Source organism: Phacochoerus africanus, chromosome 6, assembly GCF_016906955.1.
Source record: "Phacochoerus africanus isolate WHEZ1 chromosome 6, ROS_Pafr_v1, whole genome shotgun sequence".
Lineage (NCBI taxonomy): Eukaryota > Metazoa > Chordata > Mammalia > Artiodactyla > Suidae > Phacochoerus > Phacochoerus africanus.
In genome coordinates this window covers 112730389-112752067 of record NC_062549.1, presented here as the reverse complement: position 1 = coordinate 112752067, position 21679 = coordinate 112730389, and the positions used below count along the sequence as shown (strand labels likewise).

At 38.1% G+C, this 21679-nt stretch overlaps 1 protein-coding gene across 4 annotated transcripts in view; it reads left to right on the top strand.

Moving 5' to 3' along the window:
• Positions 1-21679, top strand: part of NTNG1 (netrin G1) — a 321825-nt gene that overhangs the window by 246673 nt on the left and 53473 nt on the right. For 3 of the 4 annotated variants that reach the window (XM_047785162.1, XM_047785161.1, XM_047785158.1), the window contains exon 5: positions 3153-3179. In XM_047785162.1, the coding sequence (XP_047641118.1) occupies positions 3153-3179 (27 nt within the window). Of the gene's footprint in view, positions 1-3152; positions 3180-12300; positions 12367-14701; positions 14762-21679 lie in introns of all 4 variants that reach the window. The other variant, XM_047785159.1, reaches the window with a different exon arrangement.

The window sequence follows — 21679 nt, the reverse complement described above, 5'->3', positions numbered from 1 at the left end:
ACTAACAATCCCACGGATAAGGCGACATATTGCTCACAAGAGCCTATACAAAGAAGTGTTCAATCACAAAGGGCAGTGGCTTACTTACATCAGGGAGATGAAGGAAGGGAAGAAATAACTTCTGAGCTCACTTTTAAAGGTAAAAATATTCTTTACATAATAGTTGTCGCTTTATAGAGAGTGTGTAAAAAACTGCCCACTCTCTAGATTTGACTCATTTGACTCATTCCTGTGGCTTATAGGTAACCATTGCCGTTGCAAGATGGAACAGCATTCATTGGTTCATCCTGCAGACCCCAAAAAGGTCCACGAAATGCATCGGAGCCTTCCTTAGTTCCTTGTGCATTTGAAAGATTTCTTAGGACTGACTCATTGCCTTTTCAATGGATATCACCAGCTTGTTAAATTCTTTAGTTTTCTGTAGAGAATCAAAAGCTCGATGTTTGAACATTACAATAGGAAACTGGGGTGGGAGGAAAGGAGCATTTGACAATGTACCAGTGGACATCCCTTGGTGTTCAGGTATTTTCACCTTCAAAAATCTTATTCCAATGAGCAGTTTAAAATCTTTTTCCAAGCAGTTCCCATTTTATAGCAATAGAAGAGAAAGTGACTCACCTGGCAGCACCTCAACAATTTTTAAGCCTCCAAATGTTAAGTAATAGAAAACATCTTCATGAGGAAAATAAGATCTCATAGTGGTCTTGCTTGATGAGATTTGTATAGCTGCAGTGAACATTTCTCCCCTGCACTGGCATTCCCAAAGGTATGGAAACATTTCTGCATCTTTCTAAAGTATTCAGCTGCAGCAAGCACTGCATCAAACAGTCTTACAGTTTTGCTCGCCCATGTGTCTGGCCAAACACCTTGAGAATGTTGCCTTGCATTATGCATGGCCCTCTAACTCCATGCAAGTTTGAAAACACATGAAAAGTCTCTTCTTGCCATCCTAACTTTCATTCTCTTTGATGGATTACAAAGGCAAAGCAGTTCTTTGCAATGGAGCGGGATTTTCAATCATGAGGAAATCTGGAGCTTCTGAAATTGATACTAAAATTATGATGCTACCATCATACCTCACTCAACAGGGGATTTGCAAAGGAAAAAAAAAAAAGATTCAGAACCAAGTCACTGTCATACTGCGGCATACTGAAACACCAGGTCAGGAATTCAGCAGTCCTTTGCAGAAAACACATCCAGTTTGAAATCACATCCAGCTTTGTACAAAGTTAAAACATGGAAATGAAAATTTAGGTTTCCAGTTTTGGTTGATCAGTGATCAGTAATTGAGCTGAAGCAATGTAACCTCTGTGCATTTAAAATCAAGTGATTTTTAATGTATCTAATAACTAAAAATAAGATTTTGTTCCTTCCAGGGTTTTTAAAAATATCATGGTAAGCTTCAATTTCTCCTTCTTCCCTCCCTACTAAGAAATAGGAAAATAGCTCTTGCTTTTAAAGAATACAACACTAGAAATAGCTAAGTTATAATGATTAGTTAAAATAAGCAGAGGGTAGTTGTTTAAAGATTAAATACTAAAATAGAAATTTAATGATTCGTACATTTACCACCTGTTAATACACTTCAGAAATGTGGAGAACAAGTCTGAACAGCTCATTAACAGCTATCATTTATTGACTGTGTACCATGTGTCAGACATTTTTATGGATTATCTCATTCAATTCTCACAGCAGCCTTGTGCAGTGGATATTATTAGGCCCTTCCAGGTGAAGGCTTAGAGGGGCTGGGAACTTGCCTGAAATCACCCAGCCAGTCAGTTGCAAAGCATGATTCTCAGTTCTATCTTATTCCTATCTCATGCTCTTACCTACACCAATATCTGAATTTAGTGGAAATGATAAAAATCCCTGACTTTTATAATACAATATCTATCATGGTATTAGTTATTTGATGAACCAACTAACCTAACCTAACCCTATTAGTTAAAATAAGCAGAGGGTAGTTGTTTAAAGATTAAATACTAAAATAGAAATTTAATCATAGCAAAGGTAGTCGGTTACAGCACAATACTACCTGCTAAGCAATGCTTCAATAATATGTAATCCTTGCAACAACTCTAAGAAGTGGAAAACTGAACCACAGACAACGTAAGCAACTTGCCCCAAGGTCACAGAGTCAATGAGTGTAAGAGCAAATCTTCAGACCAAGCCTGGATCCCATTCCTCTAAGGTTGGCTAGGAGTTTTCATCTGAATACAGACTAAATTCATGTCCACAATTTATACCACATCCATTTGCATTCTGAAATGATTCCACCACCTCAGCAGGGCTTGGAAATTAAAGTAGAAGCTGAAAAATTGATGAAGCTCATGGTCAGTGTGAACAACCTAATACATTCTGGACTTATGCTGCTTAGTTTCTATTGCAGAGTTTAATCCCCACTTCCGACAAGTGAAAGAGGACTAAAAATGATGGCCATGTGTAGTTAATCAAATAAAATGCCAAATGACTTTCAGCAGCTAGCACATGCATCTCAACACATTTAAATAGGTCTTTTGCATATGTGGATATATTTGCTCAGGCCCATATAATGTATACTTGGTGTTCTATGCCCAGAACATAAGCCTAGCTTAATATTTGCATATGAATGTTCATTAACCTTACAGGTAAGCACAAAATATTTGATATCATGAGGGTGTATTGAACAAGCCTTTAAAGTTTGAATATTAATTTCCCAACTCTGGTGAGTTCAAGGAGTTCAAGAATAAAAGTAAAATTATTTCAATGATGACTATGTATTTTGGGGAGTTTTTTGTGCTAATTTTTTTTTTTTTTTTTTTTTTTTTAGGGCCGCACCTGTTCCATATGTAGGTTAGGGGTCGAATCAGAGCTCTAGCTGCTGGCCCGCACCACAGCCACAGTAACACCAGAGCCAAGCTACATCTGTGACCTACACGACAGCCCATGGCAATGGTGGATCCTTAACCCACTGAGCAAGGCCAGGGATAGAACCTGCATCCTCATGGATACTAGTTAGATTCTTTTCAGCTGAGCCACGGCAGGAACTCCTGTGCTAATTTTTTAATGATCTGCATGCTCTCATGTGTTAAGTTTCTGAGATTTTTCTGCTGTGTTAAAGATGTCATATACTAATGTCTAACAGCTCTCTTTATTGTTTTCTTTCTCTCCAGGTATCCCCAGTATTTCCAGTATTGGTAGTAAGTAAAAAAACAAATCACCATACCAAGTCTAGGCTAGCTTTGCTTTGTTGTTCAGCATCTCAGATCTATTTTCCCAGTGTCCATTTCTGATATAAGAGCGTACTTCCTTTGTGAGCTGAGTTGTGTTTGTTCTCTGCACAGATAAAATAGTTATGTATGTATAACTCCTCTGTGGATATGGCAGTACCACAGTTTTTCTGACCACTTTTGATCAATGAAGTCTACCTTTACAGGGGTGCAATTACTTAGGTAGCCATTGCTCATTTAGCAAAAATATAAACAGTCTGACTTATCCATAAATAGTAAGCAACAAAAAAAATTGAACTCTCTCCCTAGGACTGGGTATGGATTTCTATAATAATTTAGAAAAGCAGAGAATGAATGTTTTAGGCGTATTTTTTCAAAGAAATCACCACGAAACCAGAGGCAGGGAATTTTATTAATGCACTAAACTTTAGCCTTTGTGAAGGCCTGAAAGAGGTAGGTTTGTGATAATTAGTCTTTCTGGAGGAATAGGGGAAAAATAATCATTATGTCCAATTCTCCCCTAAAATACAGTGATCCATGTTTTCCTGACTCCTTGGGTTCAAGTTTGATAAAGAAGGAGCATTAAAAATACATGCAAGATTTAGGAGTAAGCCTACTAGAAATTCCTGCAAAAAAATCTTTTAGTAGAAATATCAGCAATTGAAAAGAGAAATCTCTCTTCAACCCTCTGTGGAATATTTCTCTAGTATCATTGAAAAGAGCATTCTACCAGCTGTCATGGGAGAACCAGACTGTAGCTCCCTCTTTATATATAAAACAATGACACCCCAACACCAAGCCTGAAATGCTCACTAAGGAATATGCCCTGTAACTTTTCAGAGCGGAATCTCACATATTTTCATATATTTGTTCCCATTTTCTCTGGTGGCTAAAACCTTTGACCAACCGCTAAGTAACTGATTTGAAGTGAAGTACTGAGGAAGCCAAGATTTTGAACTGTAAGTGAAGAGAAGCATTTTCACTGGGCTCTCACCCCTCCTGGTCCTCGTCGTCCAGGCTGGGCCTCTGAGGGTGATGGAAGTGTAAACAGTAGCAGCTGAAGCCTTCCAAGGCCCAACACCCACCTAAAAAGCCATAACCCCATAATTAAGATAAAACAACACCCTGCTGCTTATAAATGCACAGCCAGGCCTTCCATTTATAACTCAACCTGGTTTACCTAAACTCGTGAATAGGCTCACACACGGATTTGTTAAGCACTAGACGTGTTAAGTGCCTTGAAAATCGGCCGCTTTGTACACAGAGATAGAACTCGTGCTCACATTCATGTACATATCAACCCAATGCTACAGCCACCTCTTTGTGATCCTGTCGAAATCTCATCAGGACTACAAAGTTGCAAATGAAACCCTTAAGCTCTAATAGTCTAACTTTTCGGCTGTGGTATCTCCTTTCACGTTTTCCTAACTGTGTAAATACCCCACCGTGTGCTTCTTTCAGGCCTTGACAATTGCATTTATACATGCATTTCAGAGCAAAAGGAAACCAAGTAGAGACAGATAATTGAGGCTGCTCTGGTGATCTGGCCTGTCAAAAGTTTCAGAAATGGATGGGTGGAAAGTAGTTCTTTGGTGCTGGGGCATGTTTCTGTTCAGAGTGTCGGTCGTGTGTTGCATGGAATCTCTGACTGTACTGCTCACTCGACATCTCATCCGGCCCCCTCCACCCCATGCTCCATCTCTGAGCATCAGCAGATGTTGACCTTTTGTACACTGAATTGGGAGATTCCAGTGTTGTTCTGCCTTGTTTTATTTTGAAATCAGTGGTGACCTGAAAGGATGCTTTGTTGTGCCTTTGGAAAATGTATTAACCTTCATTATCAGGGAACTAGGAAAATTTAACTCCTTAACACCTAACTGAAACCCTCTAACAAAGTGATAGCGTGTCCCCCTGCCTTCATTATGCCTCTGGCTGTTCTGGGTGGAGTGCAATGGATGTTTCTTCAGATTTCTCCAGCAAACAGGATATAAGCGCTGCCCAGGGTCACCCAACATCACACACAACTAGCTCGCTTATTGCCTAGCTTTAAGGTCAAGAGATTTACGATAAAACCATCAAACACGACTGTATCTTCTAGGCTGCTTGAGTGGCATTTACACATTCCTTCTTTGAGGACTCATAAAGTGCTCGCTATGTGCACTGGTGGATTCCTTTACTCTCCAAAGGGCAAGAATTCATGCATAGATGACTCACTGCCTATTCTAGAGGGCACAGGATTGGGGTTTCCATGTACAAGTCAGAGAAGAGAGAGCTGCTTGGATTTTTGACTAAGTTTGGGTCTTTGCCAGGGCTTTTCTCTTTATCCCAAGGAAAGAATCAATGAACATAATTCCACCAAGTATATAGAAAGATGCCATTTGAATAGATGTAACACCCATGAGACTCCTATCATCAAAGAGTAGTTCAAGGAAAACGAATGATGCATATTACCGACATAAATTATTGATGTACGGAACCATAAGTTCACATACGTATGCTAAGCGTTAGTCACATACAAAGTGACTAAAGATGTGGGGGGCCTAATAGATTTCAGTATAGATTTCAAACTGTCAGCACCTCTACTAAGGTTCAAATACATGGACAGAATGGTCATCCTTTCCGATCATCTGCTAAAAATATTTTTGAAACAAATTTCCATTAAGGTCATTTGTACCTGCTGTTGTCTATCTGTTAGGAAATAAGTTTTCCAATCATCCCAAAGGTACTTGATTTAAAAACTTGGTCATTTTGATGTGCTTTGGCCATGGCTTAAAATATATTGGTGATATCCTCAGCAATTAATGAATCCCAAAATAGATCTGTAGCCATTTGAGCCCATGAGCTCTGTTTTTTCCTTTACCTGATGCAGTAGTAATTCATTCAGGTTTCATTGTTATATAAAATGTACTGTGCACTTATAAGTAAACACAATTTTATCCAAGGGAACATTTGTTGATGCTAATTATCCAAATTAATATTTGGTTTGGTGGGGGTGTTTTTGCTAAAGTGATAAAATAATCATTCTAACTTATATTATCTGATCCTTAGTCTTTAAAAGCAAGTGATTTCACTAATTATGTTAAACAGTATATTATTTAAAAAACATAATTAGAACAAGAGTTGGCCTAATGTGCAAATAGCTTTGTGTGAGTGGTTATCACTTAAAAAAACAAATAATAGAAGCTCAAGTTTAAAAAGTCAGAGGTTGCAGTTAGACTATCCACTGAAAACTCGCATCAGGAAGCGCCATTTAAAAAACCTGGCATTTTTTCGTGTAAACAAAAACCTTTCTTAGACTAGAAACCGGAAAAAAAAAGACAGATGTCAGCATTTTATGAACCCTAGTGTACATTATTTCCTTAAATTGCCTTCACGTGATTGACATCATGGTTTACAAAGTGTAGGATATTGATGGAGACGTTTGGCTGCCCCCTCCTCTTCAATCTGTTCAATTTGAAACAACAGTTCACCTAAGGGAAATATGCCGTTTTCCTGCTTTCTCTTAAAATGAGCATTGCCTTCATCCCAGAGTTAAAAATTCATCTCTAATCTGATGTAATTGGCAGGACTATTAGACAAGGGAAGTGCTACCTGCAGGGATCCATCAGCCTGTTGAGAAAGCTCAGAGATGCTTTCATACTTGAAAACATTTGATGCCAGTTGGAGGCCTTGTAAAAGTTGTTGTCCATACAGCATCCAGATATTTCTGTTCAGTACTGATTTACTGTAGAAACCTGGATTGTGAGGAAAATAACAAGGTTAATCACTTCCCCACTCAAGGGTTATCATAATCTTGTTCATGCTATTCAGAGAGCTGCAGTGTTTGTTTGTTTTTTCCCCTTTGCTTTAATACTTCTAAATCCCCCAAATAAAAGTTTCATTTGAATTGCCCTTTAGCTAATTAGGTTTTGTATAATGAAGGGAAAAATTATCATTTAGTGTAGCTATATGGCAAATTGCATGGTGTGTTACATTAATTTTGACCTGTTTGCTGATGTTCTAGAAGGAAAGCTGAGGTCCCAGGTGAAGTGCCTTTGGGACTTCGTTATATCATGTACCCAGTCTCCTCATCACAGATCCATTTCATATTTGTGTAAATAGCATTTCATATTCATGAAACCTTTGTGGTTATCCTAAAATTGAATGAACATTAGGGCATAGCTGCTTCTTTAATCCCAAAGAATAAATTAAATATTCCAGTGAAGGAGGAAGAAGTATTCCCCACCTTAAAAAAAAAAAAAAGAAGAAAGAAAGAAAAGAAATCCAAGGGATTTAGCAGTCTTTAGCAAATGACAATGCCCACCTTGAGCAAATTTGACTTTTTTCATGTATTAACCTTTTCCCAGGTGACTTTAGCATGTCAAGCCACTTTTTAAGTGTGAGCTATCTATACCTTTGCTGTTATCTCTGTGTGGGGGCATCTGGAAATTCCTAGCTCAAACAAAGATTTGCCAACATCTCTGAAAGGTCCTATGATGAACTTCAAACATGTAACTGTGAACTAAGAGTGAGGGTATCACCAAGGTCTTCTTGGAATATCAGTAGGGAGCTAGCCAGCCACCTGCTCCACTTTCTGGGAAGAGTTAGACAGAGCATCCGCTTGGAACCGGAGGGAGATGTCTCCGCACGTCTTCAGAATTCCTTTTTACAAACGGTGAATCTGAGGTTCAGAATGTCTGAGTAACTTCCCAAATGCAGTGCGGCCAGGAAGGTGTGTCTGACTCCAAAAGCTGCACTCCTGATGTTACACCCAAGTGGATGAGATTAGAAAGAAAAATTCTAGATTTATTGACTCCCACCCTAGATTCATTCCAATCAGAGACACTCTACTTTAGACCTGTTGATCCCTGAATTGTCCCATTTCTGGGCAGGGAAGTTTAGTGTCCTGGGAAAAAACAGAAGTTCATTTTCTGGTACTCCATTGTGCGGTCAACAGAAGCTGCATGAAGACATGCCCTTCCTCTACCAACATCAGTAATAAACATTCTCAATAAGCTGAGGAAGAAGGGAATGTAAAAATGTTACTTATGTTATAGAACATGGGGAGGTTCATGAAATTAGCTATGCAAATTGCAAAACATGTTTTTAAAAATCCCATTTTTTTTTTCTTTACTGACATAGTCACTTACAGCAAAATAAAATTCTGTGTGCCATCTCAAGGACAGACTTACCACTACTACATTAGATTGTGTCGTCCCCACTGGTTTAATGATGCTGTGGTTCTGAGACTAGGCAGCTCACTATAAAGATAAGATTACCTGCAAGGCCCTCGTGGTTTCCTGAAGAGCTTTAGGACTTTCTATAGATTCCTTTCTAAACATCAGGGATGTTGTTCCCAAACTCCCTGAGGAACAAGAGCAGTAACTGTACAAATCCAAAGGGACCTACCTTGTGACTTTGTCTCCATCTGATGTTTTCTTCAGACACCCTGGAAGAAGGATGTTTAATGAAGGCTCACGAACATCCTCTCAGCAGTGGCCTTTTATATCTGTGGTGACGCCATGTTTATCATCATATTTTAGAACCAGAAAATTATGTAAAAATAAGTGTTTTTAGGAAACTTAAAGAGCATTCATCGAACATCATCATTTGTACCAACAAGGCAACTAAAGCTCAGTTGAATTGTCTAAGTCATCTGGATAGTGGCCAAGGCAGAATTCCAGCTCACTGTCCAATTTCCAAACTAGAACTCTTTAGAATTCATTCACCTCGTTTAATTAAATGACCAGGATATGAAATACTACAAAGTAGACTCTTCTAGGAAAAAAAAAAAACATGGGAAACCTTAGTTACAATTTACTCTGCTTTTAAAGGGTATCCACAAAGTGAGTTGAAAGCTGCCTGTGATTTTTGCTATGTGAATGCATATAAGATAGACGACAATATCCTAAAATCCTACCTGTAGAGCTCTCTATATCACACTCTCTCCTTTTTTTTTTTTTTTTTTTTTGCTGCACCCATGGCATGTGAAAGTACCCGTGCCACAGCAGAGACCCAAGCTTCTGCGGTGACAGCGCCAGATCCTTAACCTGCTGCACCATCAAGAAATCTCCTACAGCTTTCTTGGTTAAATAAAGTATTTTTAGCCTTCTGCTTCAGGCTTGCTTTTCAGCCTTCTGCTTCAGGCTTGCTTTTCAGTTTGATTCACCAGGGCGTCAGCAATAGATGGTCAAGTTTGGCAATTCTAACAATTCTCTTCAACTGACACGCAAAAAGTTTTCCTTGCGGCACAGAGGAGAAAAACTTTCTTCCAAAGCCTCATTTTTATAACTAGAATCTTAGTTTTTCTGATTTATGAAAATGAATTTCAAGTGCCACAACCAAATTGTCACATAGCAGTTTTCTGGGTCTCTCCTTAATTAAAAAAAAAAAGGATCAAGATACATACATGACTCAGTCTAAACTGATATGCTTCTAAGCTGAACAAAACTTGAAAATTAATATTTTATATTCAAGTATTAAAAATCAAATCCTTCCCACAGTATTTCAAACTAATTCATATTGCCTTCTGAACTATAGTATTAAGCCTATATGTAAGCCTAGATAGTATTAAGCCTATTGATATAAACTCTCAAACTAGATTATTCCCTAAAGTAAGTTGTATCTTACATGAGCTTTTTTACATATCAGAATCACTTTCTTTATTAACAATTAAGATTGCAGAAAATAAGGGGAGCACATTACTTCAACTTCAATTCAGTAAGAACTATTTATACTACAATAATCTTGTTTTTTATTACAACCACAAATAGAATAATAAGAATTAACATTTCTTGAATGGTCACTACAATGACAAGCAAACATTAATTCATTCAGTCTTGACAACAGCCAGCAGGTAGTGTCATCACCCCGTTTCTCTTTTTCGTTTTTTCTTTTCTTTTTTTTTTTTTTTTTTGCTTTTTTAGGGCCACACCCCGGGCATATGGCATTTCCCAAGCTAGGGGTTAAATCAAAGCTGTAGCCACTGGCCTGCGCCATAGCCACAGCAACACAGGATCCGAGCCACGTCTGTGACCTACAGCACAGCTCATGGCAATGCTGGATCCTTAACCCACTGAGCGGGGCCAGGGATTGAACCCACATGGATACCAGTTGGATTCGTTTCAAATGAGCCACCATGGGAACTCCCCACACCATTTTTCATGTAAGAAATCTTAGACACAGAGAAGTTAAGGAACTTGTCCAAGGGGTAAAACTGAGATTTGAATCCAGCTCAAGCTCTATCCACATGTACTGTACCTTAAAGAAAATTTCCCTAAATAGGCATTTCCTAGTCTTCCCATAGACATAATTTGAAAGTTTATCGATGACAATGGAATAATAGCATCTGATGGGCATTTTAGATATTTTGTTCCTTTTTAAAGGGGACAGTTGTGAAGTAGGTAATCTTGGTGTCCATATTTCTCAAGCCAAAGTCTTTGGAGACCATCAAGGTGAAAGATGTGTGGGGCCAGGATCCTTGAGAAGCAGGGATTTCTATCAAAGGCTATTCCTGAAGGACTGGCCATCTAACAGTAATGTGAAATCTTTTCTAAATAAATAATTTCTAGAAGTCACATTTTTTCCTAAAGTGATCATCCAGTTCAGGTAGGCTTGTTCTGTTAATTCAGTGTCTCTCCATCAGCAAAGTGCTCATGTGGAAAGGAAGGCAGCAATCAATAACCTGTATATTTTGACTACTTGTCACCAAATATTTATTTATTTAGTGACACCTGGATACAGGCGTAGGAAATTATTACATTCTTTTTCCATTTATAAATTTTGACAGATACAGCAATATCAGTATTTTCTTTGCTTTTATGTGTGTGTGACACACACACCCAGCCACAGTAGATCAGCTTATTTAGCAAATATTTAAAAGACAAAGTTATAGTGAAAGTTCCATGTCCTACAAGACTGTTATTTGCTATAATATGATTATGGAAGAAACAGTCTGATAATACCTGTTTACAGTAGCCTAGCCACTTGATATCAATTACTCAGTTATTAGATATTTACGGAGGCCTTCTGGAAGGCTTTGCCCTTCCTCAAAGAAATCCAATCTAATTACAGAAATGAGAAATAGACTTAAATTTTCAACTAGAAATATTAAAACTTATGCTTATCCACATATTGATGAGAAATCAGGAGCACAGAAACTAATATACTGGAGGAGTTCAGAGGTGAGAACTCTTCTTGTAGACTTGGCTGGTCCCAGGAAGCACACATGAGTTGTGGTTTTGAGTTGCTCTCAGTGAAAGGTAGATTTAAGTCATGAAATGACTGCATTAATAGTTATGGCCTATGTAGCTTAACAAAAATAGTTTTGAAGCATCCAGTCCTAAGCCTGGCTGTTCTCCTGACTTTCCAGAGTCTTTTTTTTTTTTTTTTTTAATACTAGTGAATCTAAGAAATAGCATCAATTCTTAAATTAACAATTCTTATACTTATATCTGGATTGGAGCCAGTAAATTTAGAAACATATTTTGAGTTAAAAAATGACATGAAAACATATATATACCCATACATAGAAACCTTAAATATGATCAGCTGCACCTTGGACTATTCTCCTTAAGCCAGAACCACCAGTAATCCTTCTCTTTCTTTCTCTGAGAAATTGCATCAAAATAGGAAATAAATCCACTTCTTTGCAGAGATAATGGCTCACACTTAAAACATACCCTAAAGAATCTCTCCTGAAGACTAATGCAACCAGCTCATATCTGTAAATATAAATTGCAGAGAACGGAATCCTCAAGTGAGAAATCGTTTCCTTCGCGTTATCTTCTAGTTTCAGGCACCAGCTTTATGTAACGATTTGAATTGCCCAAGTCCCCATTTGGTTATTTGTACGAACACTCTACTTTATTGCAAAAGTTAATGTATATAGCTTTGTTAGGGAACGGGCTATATATTTAATGTCCATTCAATGTTTTGGGAATCATCAATTGCTTGCTCTTGTTTGGTGTGGGAGTCATGTTTTGTTAAGTGCATCACAGCCAAGTTAAAAAGCAGATGTGTGGTTTGTGTCTTTGTCCATATAATTTTCTGTTTAGACCAAATGACATTATAGCTGAAAATAACATACCCTGATTTTTCCTGATGCATGCAGATCCTCCAAAGTTTAATAGGATATGGCCGAATATTTCTTCCCTTGAGGTTTCTAACCCCAAACAAGGTAGGAGCATGTAAAATTCCCGCTGACGTAAAATCCCACGTTTAGGGAGAAAATCCCATATTCTGTTTTTTAGCACTAAATAAGAGCATTGTCATAAAGCCATGTCTTTGAAAGGATCATGATTCAAAAATTTTTTTTGCTAATGTGAGGAATGTCCCAGAAATATTGTAGTGAAAAATGTAGGAAGAATTAGATGCCATAGAAGTTATAAGCACTTTATCAAATTTACGCTAAATGTCAGTGAGTCCCAGCAGAAACCTAGGGTTCAGTTGCCATCACAGCATGGAATATAACTAATACGTCTTAAAAACTTGTGAGTGTCACAGTTGTCCTTCCACCGTGTCTCCCTTTTGCTTTGCTTAAGTAAACTGGTACACCAGTTATATTGAGGGTCAGGGAAATACATAAAGGCAGTATTGCAAACCCCACCCCCACATTTTTTTTAAACTGTTACTCTGTATTGACAGACAGAAATTTGGATATGTCTCCCTCTCTCTCTCTTTTTCTCTTCTGCATTACAGTATGTTTTCTCTGTTGAGGCTTACCCTTTTTTAATCCTTTGTGAATTAACAATAATGTCTTCCAGGAATAAGAATAACTTGTTTTCTCTCTGTCCTTAGAGCAGCAATTATTTTCTGACTTCTAACATCATAAATAAATAAATACATACATAAATACATAAATAAATGAATGAATGAAACTGACAGCAGTGTGATTACACAGGAAGAAATAGAACCTTTAGAAACTGGGCAATAAAATTCATAAGATGCAGTATAATATTAAAATTACATTAACATTTAGCCTATAGATATACATCGACATGTATAAATAGTTTATATTAATAGAAAATTGTCTTCTTTTGTGTTCCTCCTTCTCAGAAAAAAAAAAAGGCACATCTTTGGCTTCCACCTTTCTTCGTTACATACAGGATGTTCCTTTTAAGCTCTAATGAATACAGATGGAGGAGGAAATGAGCAAAAGAAGGAACCAGGAAATAGCTGCTAAGCAAAACAAAATATATTAGCAATTTGTTGAGAAGTCAAATTGAAGGGCTGCATTTTCAGTCCTTGATCAGAGTGATGAAATCAAGACTGTCCTAGATACATATATTACTAGCAAATAGAATTATCTTAATCATCTGCTCCAAATGAATTTTTTCAAGTTTCTGCATACATATGTGGAAGAAATACAGAGACAGATCAAGCTCACCCCATTAGTATAATTCTGTGAGGATTGGGGGGAGGTTTAGTGGCTTTGTTCCTTGGCAAGTTCAATGAGAGCATCTTCAGTGAAATGTCACTTGGTATTTCCCATTGAATTTCATATCTCAACAAATTATATAAGACAGGATCTAAGACTTAACACTTCTCCACAGTAAGTTTTGTGCTGAACAAGATTATGCATTGTTCAAAACCTGAAACAGACCCATTTAATTATTTTGCTATGTTTTCTGTGAATGTCACAGAACTAACAGCTTTCAGGAATCTTTAGTTAATGCTGTTTGCACATTTTTAGAATGTGGATAATAAATTCAAATAAATTTATTTGAGAAGCAGCACAGTTGAGTAAAGTGCTTGTGCTTGAACTTGAAATTTTAACTAAAGATGCACTTTCTAGCAGAGATCAATTCTGTGCAGATACAATTTATCTGGTCAACATCTGCAAAGAACATCAGGCTCGATGCTGTTTTTGCTGTTTTCACAAGCAACTCTTCATGAATAGGTGGAAAAGAAAGGCAGGCAAACTTAAACAAGAAATTCAAATATTAACAAACAAATATTATGATGGTAATAAATGTTGACAAAAAGACTTCTTTTTTGAAAGGTAGGCAGATTCGAGGTGACTCTTGAGACTGAGTCCAGATTCCACTGAAGGGTTGACTGTTGTGACTATGTTCTGTGATGTCTAATCAACACAACAAAAATAGTCTGGTTTATGTGTAGATGAGCTTATGGTTACGCAGAAGGACAGATATGGTGAATTGAAGCAATGACATTGCTAATTAACTCAACAACTCTTTTAAGAGAGGGACAATAGGGGATCCTAATATCCATATTGTTATTGGAATAACCTCTGCGTAACTGGATTCTTATCTTAAATGATAATTCTTTTTGCCTCTGAAAATAAAGCTTCTAAACTTTATTACTGACAAGGTTAAATCATTTTCTGCCAAATACAAGACTTCTTTGTAATTGAAACAAACTCCCAGAAACAACAGATACAAACAGTCTCTTCATGTAGGGCTCCTTTTCAAGTGGGTTGATAATAAGTTATTACAATTTGAACGTTTCAGTATTGTTTCTAATGTGCTGTTCATTCTTTTAAACCTATCCAGTTGCTCCCAAATTAGCTTTGTCAACAGTTTCTTCTGTTCAAGTTGCAAACCACAAGAGAGGTAGGAATTCTTGGATTCATACAGTGATTTCATGGTGTTATGTGTTGTGAAACATTGCACTGTATGAATCTGGAATATCTGTGAAGTGTACCCATCAGCTTATTGGTGAGGCATGTTGACTGATAACAATCAATGCATCAAACGCTAGTGAGAATGTCATCTGTAAGAGGAAAAAAAAGTCAGAAATTTGACTGCTGCAATATTTGTTTTCTGAAAGGTTAATATGTGTACGAGCATTATAACACTTTAAGATTCCTGTTGAGAACATGAATGTTAGAATATTAACATTGTTACTCATTTGCATTGAAAATTAGGAAACTCACTTACAGTGAGTTTCGAGGATGCTTTTCATGAGAACAGAATGGCAGGTTCATGTATGGTGCCCATTTGACTTTTTGGCAAATGAAATACTTTGGAATTTCTACATCTAAACATTGTTTGAAATGAATATGAACAAATACCAGTGAAGATGAATACTGGGTTTAGCATTGATTATGACTCCAAAATAATAGTTACATTACTTTCTTTAAATGGTTGTGAGAAGAACCTCATCTGTGACTCATGAATGGCCCATTCCAGCTAGCATCTGTCATTTACAGACTGAAGATTTTTCAGGAAACATAAAAACTCCTGTTTTTATTTTACCATTTCCCTTTAAATGTCCTATGTGACAGGTGTGTCTTGTTTTCCACTCTTGACTGGATATATGTCATATTTTTTTTGTTTTATTTTTAATTTTGTTTTTCATGAAACTCCTCTTACAAAGAAATGTATTTATTAACAATAGATGAATTTGGTTTGACACACTTGGAGAAAATGACCTGAATAGCTTCCCTATTCCTTATTGAAAAGAGTCAAATCCTTATCCAGATTTTAATCCGTGTGAATTGGTCCCTTTATGGCATATAGAGAAAAGGAGGAAGCTGATCAGAAGATGCGAAAGGGACACCCATAGTGTTTAAACTGTGTCTTAAACTTCCCTCACAATGTGCTCATACATATTAAACACTGATAGTGTTCTTTTCAGGGGAATCTAGATGGATTTGAAGTTTGGGGAACTAAGTTCTTTAGGAACAGCACAGCCACAGGTTCACAGGGTATCAAGCCTATTTGGGCAGGTGTGCAATCAATAAGGCAGTTATTAAAGCCATAGTAAGGATGTCATTCTTTATCTCTGATATACGAACCTACACAAAGAAACCAATGAGGTAAGGGAGAAAGGAAGCATTAGGGATCTTTATAACACCCATCTCTTTTCTTTCCCCTGGAACACTGGGTGTACAAGAGGCCTCTTGACCTGAAATTTGGCCCTGCATCATTGATCTCTAGTTGCCTGGGGTCACAGCAGTGATGAGATCCAAACACATCTCTAGAAGCAAGAAGAAGCCAGCTAATGAAATGGGTTTATCACAGAATAATCCACATCACTCTCAAATAATGTATATGGAAGAGCTTCAAAGGCTACATAACATTGCAAGACAGGGTTAGGGATGAGTTAAGAACCAGAAAAATGCTTCAACCACTTCATTCCCACCCCTGCTGGAGGCTGCTAGAGGCTTGGTGACTCTGCTGATGTAGGGAAGGGAAAATACTTTTTAAGAATTCTAATTCCTTCATCTTCTGTCTATCTAAAGTCTTTTTTCCCAAATGCTTTTTTTCTTTAAGTGGCTAGAATGAATTTTCACCAGCTCTGACTTTGAATAAGCTTTCCTCATTTGGCCCCCAAATAAATAAATAAAATTCCTGTGCCACATCCAGCGTACTTTATCTTACATTCCCTAATGTATCTTATGTTATGGTACCTAGGTAACATAATAAAGGCATTAGAGACAACACTGGAAACAGTAAAGAAGACACCAAGAAGACATTAAACTTCTTCATATTCTTAATCTTCTTTGCCTTTCATTCCCTTTCTCTCCAACCTCTTATTTTTCCATAACTCCTATCTGTGCAGGCCTTCCTCAGCCAGTCTTAGAAAGAGCCTTTAAACCTTAGAAGAGGTTTGGGTCGAGACTACTTTGCACTCTCCTTCTTCTAGAATATTCCTGGCTTTTATTGCTCTTAACTAGCCAATTCCTAAGTACCATTTTATCGTAACTGTTTTATATGACATCATATATGTCCGATGGGGGATTTTGCTCCCTCAGGGGACTTTTGGTTGTCACCGCTTGGGGGTTGCCACTGTCTCTAGTAGGTAGAGGCCAAGGGTGCTTCTAAATATCCTACTACATACAGGAAAACAAAAATTATTTGGCCCAAGATGTCAGTAGTGCTGAGGTTGAAAACTCTGCACTAGACTTTTCAGGACTAGATCTCATTCACATTGTCCTCTGGTTTAAGATGGTTTTCAGCAAATACTTGTTGCCAACGCATGCCATGCCACACCATGAAAATGTCTTTTGGAGGATCCTGTTTGTTAGCTTGTTTACCCAACAGTAATTAAAACTTGTCTGAAAATAGGAGTTCCCTTTGTGCAGCAGAAACGAATCCGACTAGAATCCATGAGGACGTGGGTTCGATCCCTGGCCTCGTTCAGTGGGTTAAGGAGCCGGTGTTGCTGTGAGCTGTGGTGTAGGTCGCATTCATGTGGCAGCTGCAGCTCTATCTCGACCCCTAGCCTGGGACCCTCCATATGCTGTGGGTACAGCCCTAAAAAGCAAAAAGAAAGAAAAAAATTTGTCTGAAAATAAAATGTAGTCTACATTGTGATTTGAGTTTGAAAGACTATATTAAAAAACCATAGTATTTTCAGAAATATCTTTTTTCCTACCTAAATGGATCTACATAGGCATATAGTCAAGTCTCAGCTAAAACATTCACTAACTCAGTTATTTCTTGATGTATGGCTGTTGTTTTTCTAAACTCTTTAATATATAGGATATAGCTAGACTCTCATATAGAATTTGAATGGTGGAGGAATGAATTTAAACATAACTTTCCTCTGTGTCTTTCTCTGTTTCCCAAAGTTAGATGCTTCAGGATCATCACTGATTTATTGACTCATTGATTCATTCATCTGACAACATATTTTGAGTGCTTAGTTTTTGACAGGCAATGTTTTGAGTTCTGTTTACGTCTGTGAACAAAATGGATACAGTCAGCAAGCACATTTATATTGAAAGTGTAGAGGGGAAATTTTTTAAAATATACCTTTCAGGAGTTCCCGTCGTGGCGAGTGCTTAACGAATCCGACTGGGAACCATGAGGTTGCGGGTTCGGTCTCTGCCCTTGCTCAGTGGGTTAACGATCCAGCATTGCCATGAGCTGTGGTGTAGGTTGCAGACGCAGCTTGGATCCCGCGTTGCTGTGGCTCTGGCGTAGGCCGGTGGCTACAGCTCCGATTCGACCCCTAGCCTGGGAACCTACATATGCCGTGGAAGCGGCCCTAGAAAAGGCAAAAAGACAAAAAAAAAATTTCAGATAGATACTCTAAGTTCTGCAAAAATATTAAACAGGATTAGGAAATGAGGGGAGGGATTAATGTGTTTGGGTCAGTTTCTTCAGATAGAGTAGTCACAGAACTTTGATCAGGGCCCTAAAGGCAAAGCGAGGAAGCAAGTCGTAGGGAAGTCTGGGCGAGGAGGAGTCCCAGCGACGTGCTGGGTGTGTTTGCAGAGCAACATGGAGGCATCGAACCACGAGTGAGGACACAGTGATAGCAAGGAGCCCCTGGGAGGCCAGAGGCCAGATCAACTGGGAATGAATGAACTCGAACTCTGGCTTTTACTTTGAATGAGGCGGGATGCCATTAGGATTATAGGCAAAGGGATGCCATGACCTCTTTTAAATTTTGAAAGAATCGCTCTGATTGCTGTTCAGAGGAGACTGTCACAAGGACAGAAGCCAGGAAAGCATTTTGAGAACAGCAGTAATCCAGGTGCCTTTAGCTACGGATAAGATGGTGAGATGCGGTGAGATTTAGAACGTATCTTAAAAGCATAGTCAGGATGATCGGCTGGTCGATTGGTTTGTCCAGAGTGAAAAAAGAGGTGTCAAGAACAACTCCAGGAATTTTGAGCTAAGCAGTTGGAGGAATGGAGTTGTCATTTACTGTCGTTTCCCAAAATAAGACTGGCTGCCCATGCAAAGTAGCAGGTTTGGGAAGGTAACCTATGAGCTCAGTTTGGAGTATGTTAAAGTTGAGATATGTAATAAACGTCCAAGTGGAGACATTAGAAGGGCAGTTGAGCACTTCTGTCTGGATGAAGTCTCGCTAACTGGGGAGTTGGTCCAGGCTGGAAATAACGGTTTAGGAAAGGTCCACATATTGATGGCCTTTAATCAGGAGGCTGGGGAAAACAAACAAACAACAACAACAACCAAACGAAAAAAGCCCTGGCTCTGAGTGAGCCTAAAGAGCGAAGAGACATTTGAGAGGATAGGACAAAAAAGCGGAAGAGAGAACAAATCAATGATCAGTGGGGAAGGAGGTGAACCGTGAGTGATGGCCCAAAAGCCCCTGTTTAAAGAAGGGTTGCCAGAAAGCCCGAAGGCCCTATTGAAGTTTATGGTCGTGAGCTTAAAGTGAGACTTGTTTCAAAATAGTTGGAGAAAAACTCAGCCACATTTAGCTGCTGGGATGCAGGCAGAGAGAAGTGGAGAGTTGGATTTAACCAAGATCACATTTTCCCAGGAGACTGTAATTGGGGGTGTGGGGGTAGAGGGCAAAGGAGATGAGAGTATATAAACGGGAGTGATTATAAGGCTGGATCGTGGACTGTATGCTTTGTAAAAAGGGAATGGACGAAATGGTAGATCAGCAAATTAGAGGATCAAAGAATTATTGAACTACTCCTATCATCCCTTTAGGATCTTAATTTGATAGTGCAGCTCTAACTGTATCATTAATGATGCTTCATGGATTCTATGTCTGTGTAGAAAGGCTAGTTCCTAAAGAGGGAGAAATTAACAGAAAACTGAAAAATAATACAGCAGCCTAATAATTACATTTGAGATGTCTTGCTTTTATACAGTGCTCTCATGTTTTTCAGATCACTTCCAAAGCTCTTTCTCTCATATTACATTCTCAAATATACCACAGCCAGAAAAGACAACTTTATCAAAGTCTCAGAAGAGTCTTAGAAGTCTAAGAAAAAAAAAATCAAATTACTATTAGCTTCTTTCTTAGATTATAAGACATTTTAGATAGCCACTTATCTTCTGAAACAACTGTATAATATTGAGTGTTTAGCTCTGTATGGTTGTATATGTAATTATTTATAGAATTTATATTATTTAACTCTATCCAAAATTAAGTGATTTTCAAAGAAGTCCCAGAAACCAGTAGTTAATATCACAGAAATGCATATCATTCATTAAATTCAAAGAATATTAGGTGACAGTGTCTGTGAAGATTCATGGGCTGGGTCTTTTTCATGGATAATGCTTTGTCAGATGAAGCCCAGCTTTGTAGTGTTGGCTGCTAGGCAGATCTTACAGCGTTCTTCAAATATCTTCAAAGGACCCATGTCAGGAAACTTCTTTAGGCCTGTTTTCTTTCGCATTCCCCAACGTCATATCTTTGCCCACTCTCGTCCCTTCACTGGTAATGCTTATTCTAGCCTTTTCGTTGTTATCGTTGTTGTGAAATAAACCTTATCTGCCCTCATGGTTGATTCAGTGTTAAGCTAGTTTTTTCCTAATTCTCCTCAAGTTAAATGAATTTCTCCTTATGTCACTTTTTGTTACTGTTTGTTTTTTCTTTCTTTTTTTTTTAAAGCACATCCCCTGTTTCTCTAGTTATCTGAGAACAAGCCTCATAACAACAAAGACTTCTATGCAGTTCCAAAAGTTCCCAGAATAAATTGATGCACAGAAAATATTCTTTTGGGAAAAAAAAAAAGCTGGATTAACTATATTAGGTACACCAAGGACCAATAGAGGATGGGATTGTGTGGAGAATAGCAACCACTTAGGAGCCTCTTCCAGAGAAGGAGAGCTTGAGGGTAGAGCCATGCATGCCCACTTCTAAGGAATTTTCCAGGAAGCTCTGAAGAAGTCCTTGGGAAGCAATTAGATTTGGGACTAGAGTCTCCTCCTCGCAACTACTACTCTGGGATGGTTCCAGGTCAGAAAGATTCTCCCTTTTCCAAACCCTCAACTAAGGAAGGTTCCAGAGCTTTTCTAGGGAGTCAGAAATGCCAGCTTAGATAAGGTTAAACTCAGAGAGATATAATGTATTGGGGTGAAATGCTTGTTTTCTAAGAGAATTTAATTTGGTGATAGGTAATCCTATTATTTTTGTTATTATTAAGTTGGCATGTCTTAACTACTGAATTTTGCAGGATATTCTTACCCTGTCTCCCATGTGGCCTCCTCCCGGAACTCTCCTTAGTGACTCTCTTTTGGCTTCCTGGTGGGTTAAAATAAAAGCCAGACATTAATGAGAAGGGTATTTTTATACAAACAAGGTTTTAGTTTTATAATTGACCCTCCTTATAAATGTGAGCTATGCCTACCCTACTATTTTGAGAAGATGAAATAGATTCCCTACTAGTTCTCACACTTATTTTCTGTATGATTTAATAATTACTGCACCAATGGAGGCTGTGTTTTTACCACCTCTTTTTAAAAGGGGGAGTTCCTTGGCGGCTCAGTAGATTAAGGATCTGACAGTTTTCACTGCTGTGGTGCAGGTTCAACTCCTAGCAGGTGTAGCAACAAAAAAGGAAGGCAGGAAGGAGGGAGGGAAACAGAGACAGAGAAAGAAAGAAAGAGAGAGAGAGAGAGAGAGAAAGAAAGAAAAGAAAGAAAGAAAGAAAGTTAAATTAATGACTTGCTTTGGTTGAGATGCAAAAGAGTGGGTCACTCCCCACTCTTTCTCATGTCTCTTGGTCTAGTTCTTATCATCATTACTCCTAAGTTCAGTGGCATCTCCAACATTTTGGTGAGACAAAGGAAAAGAAACCAGAGGGAATG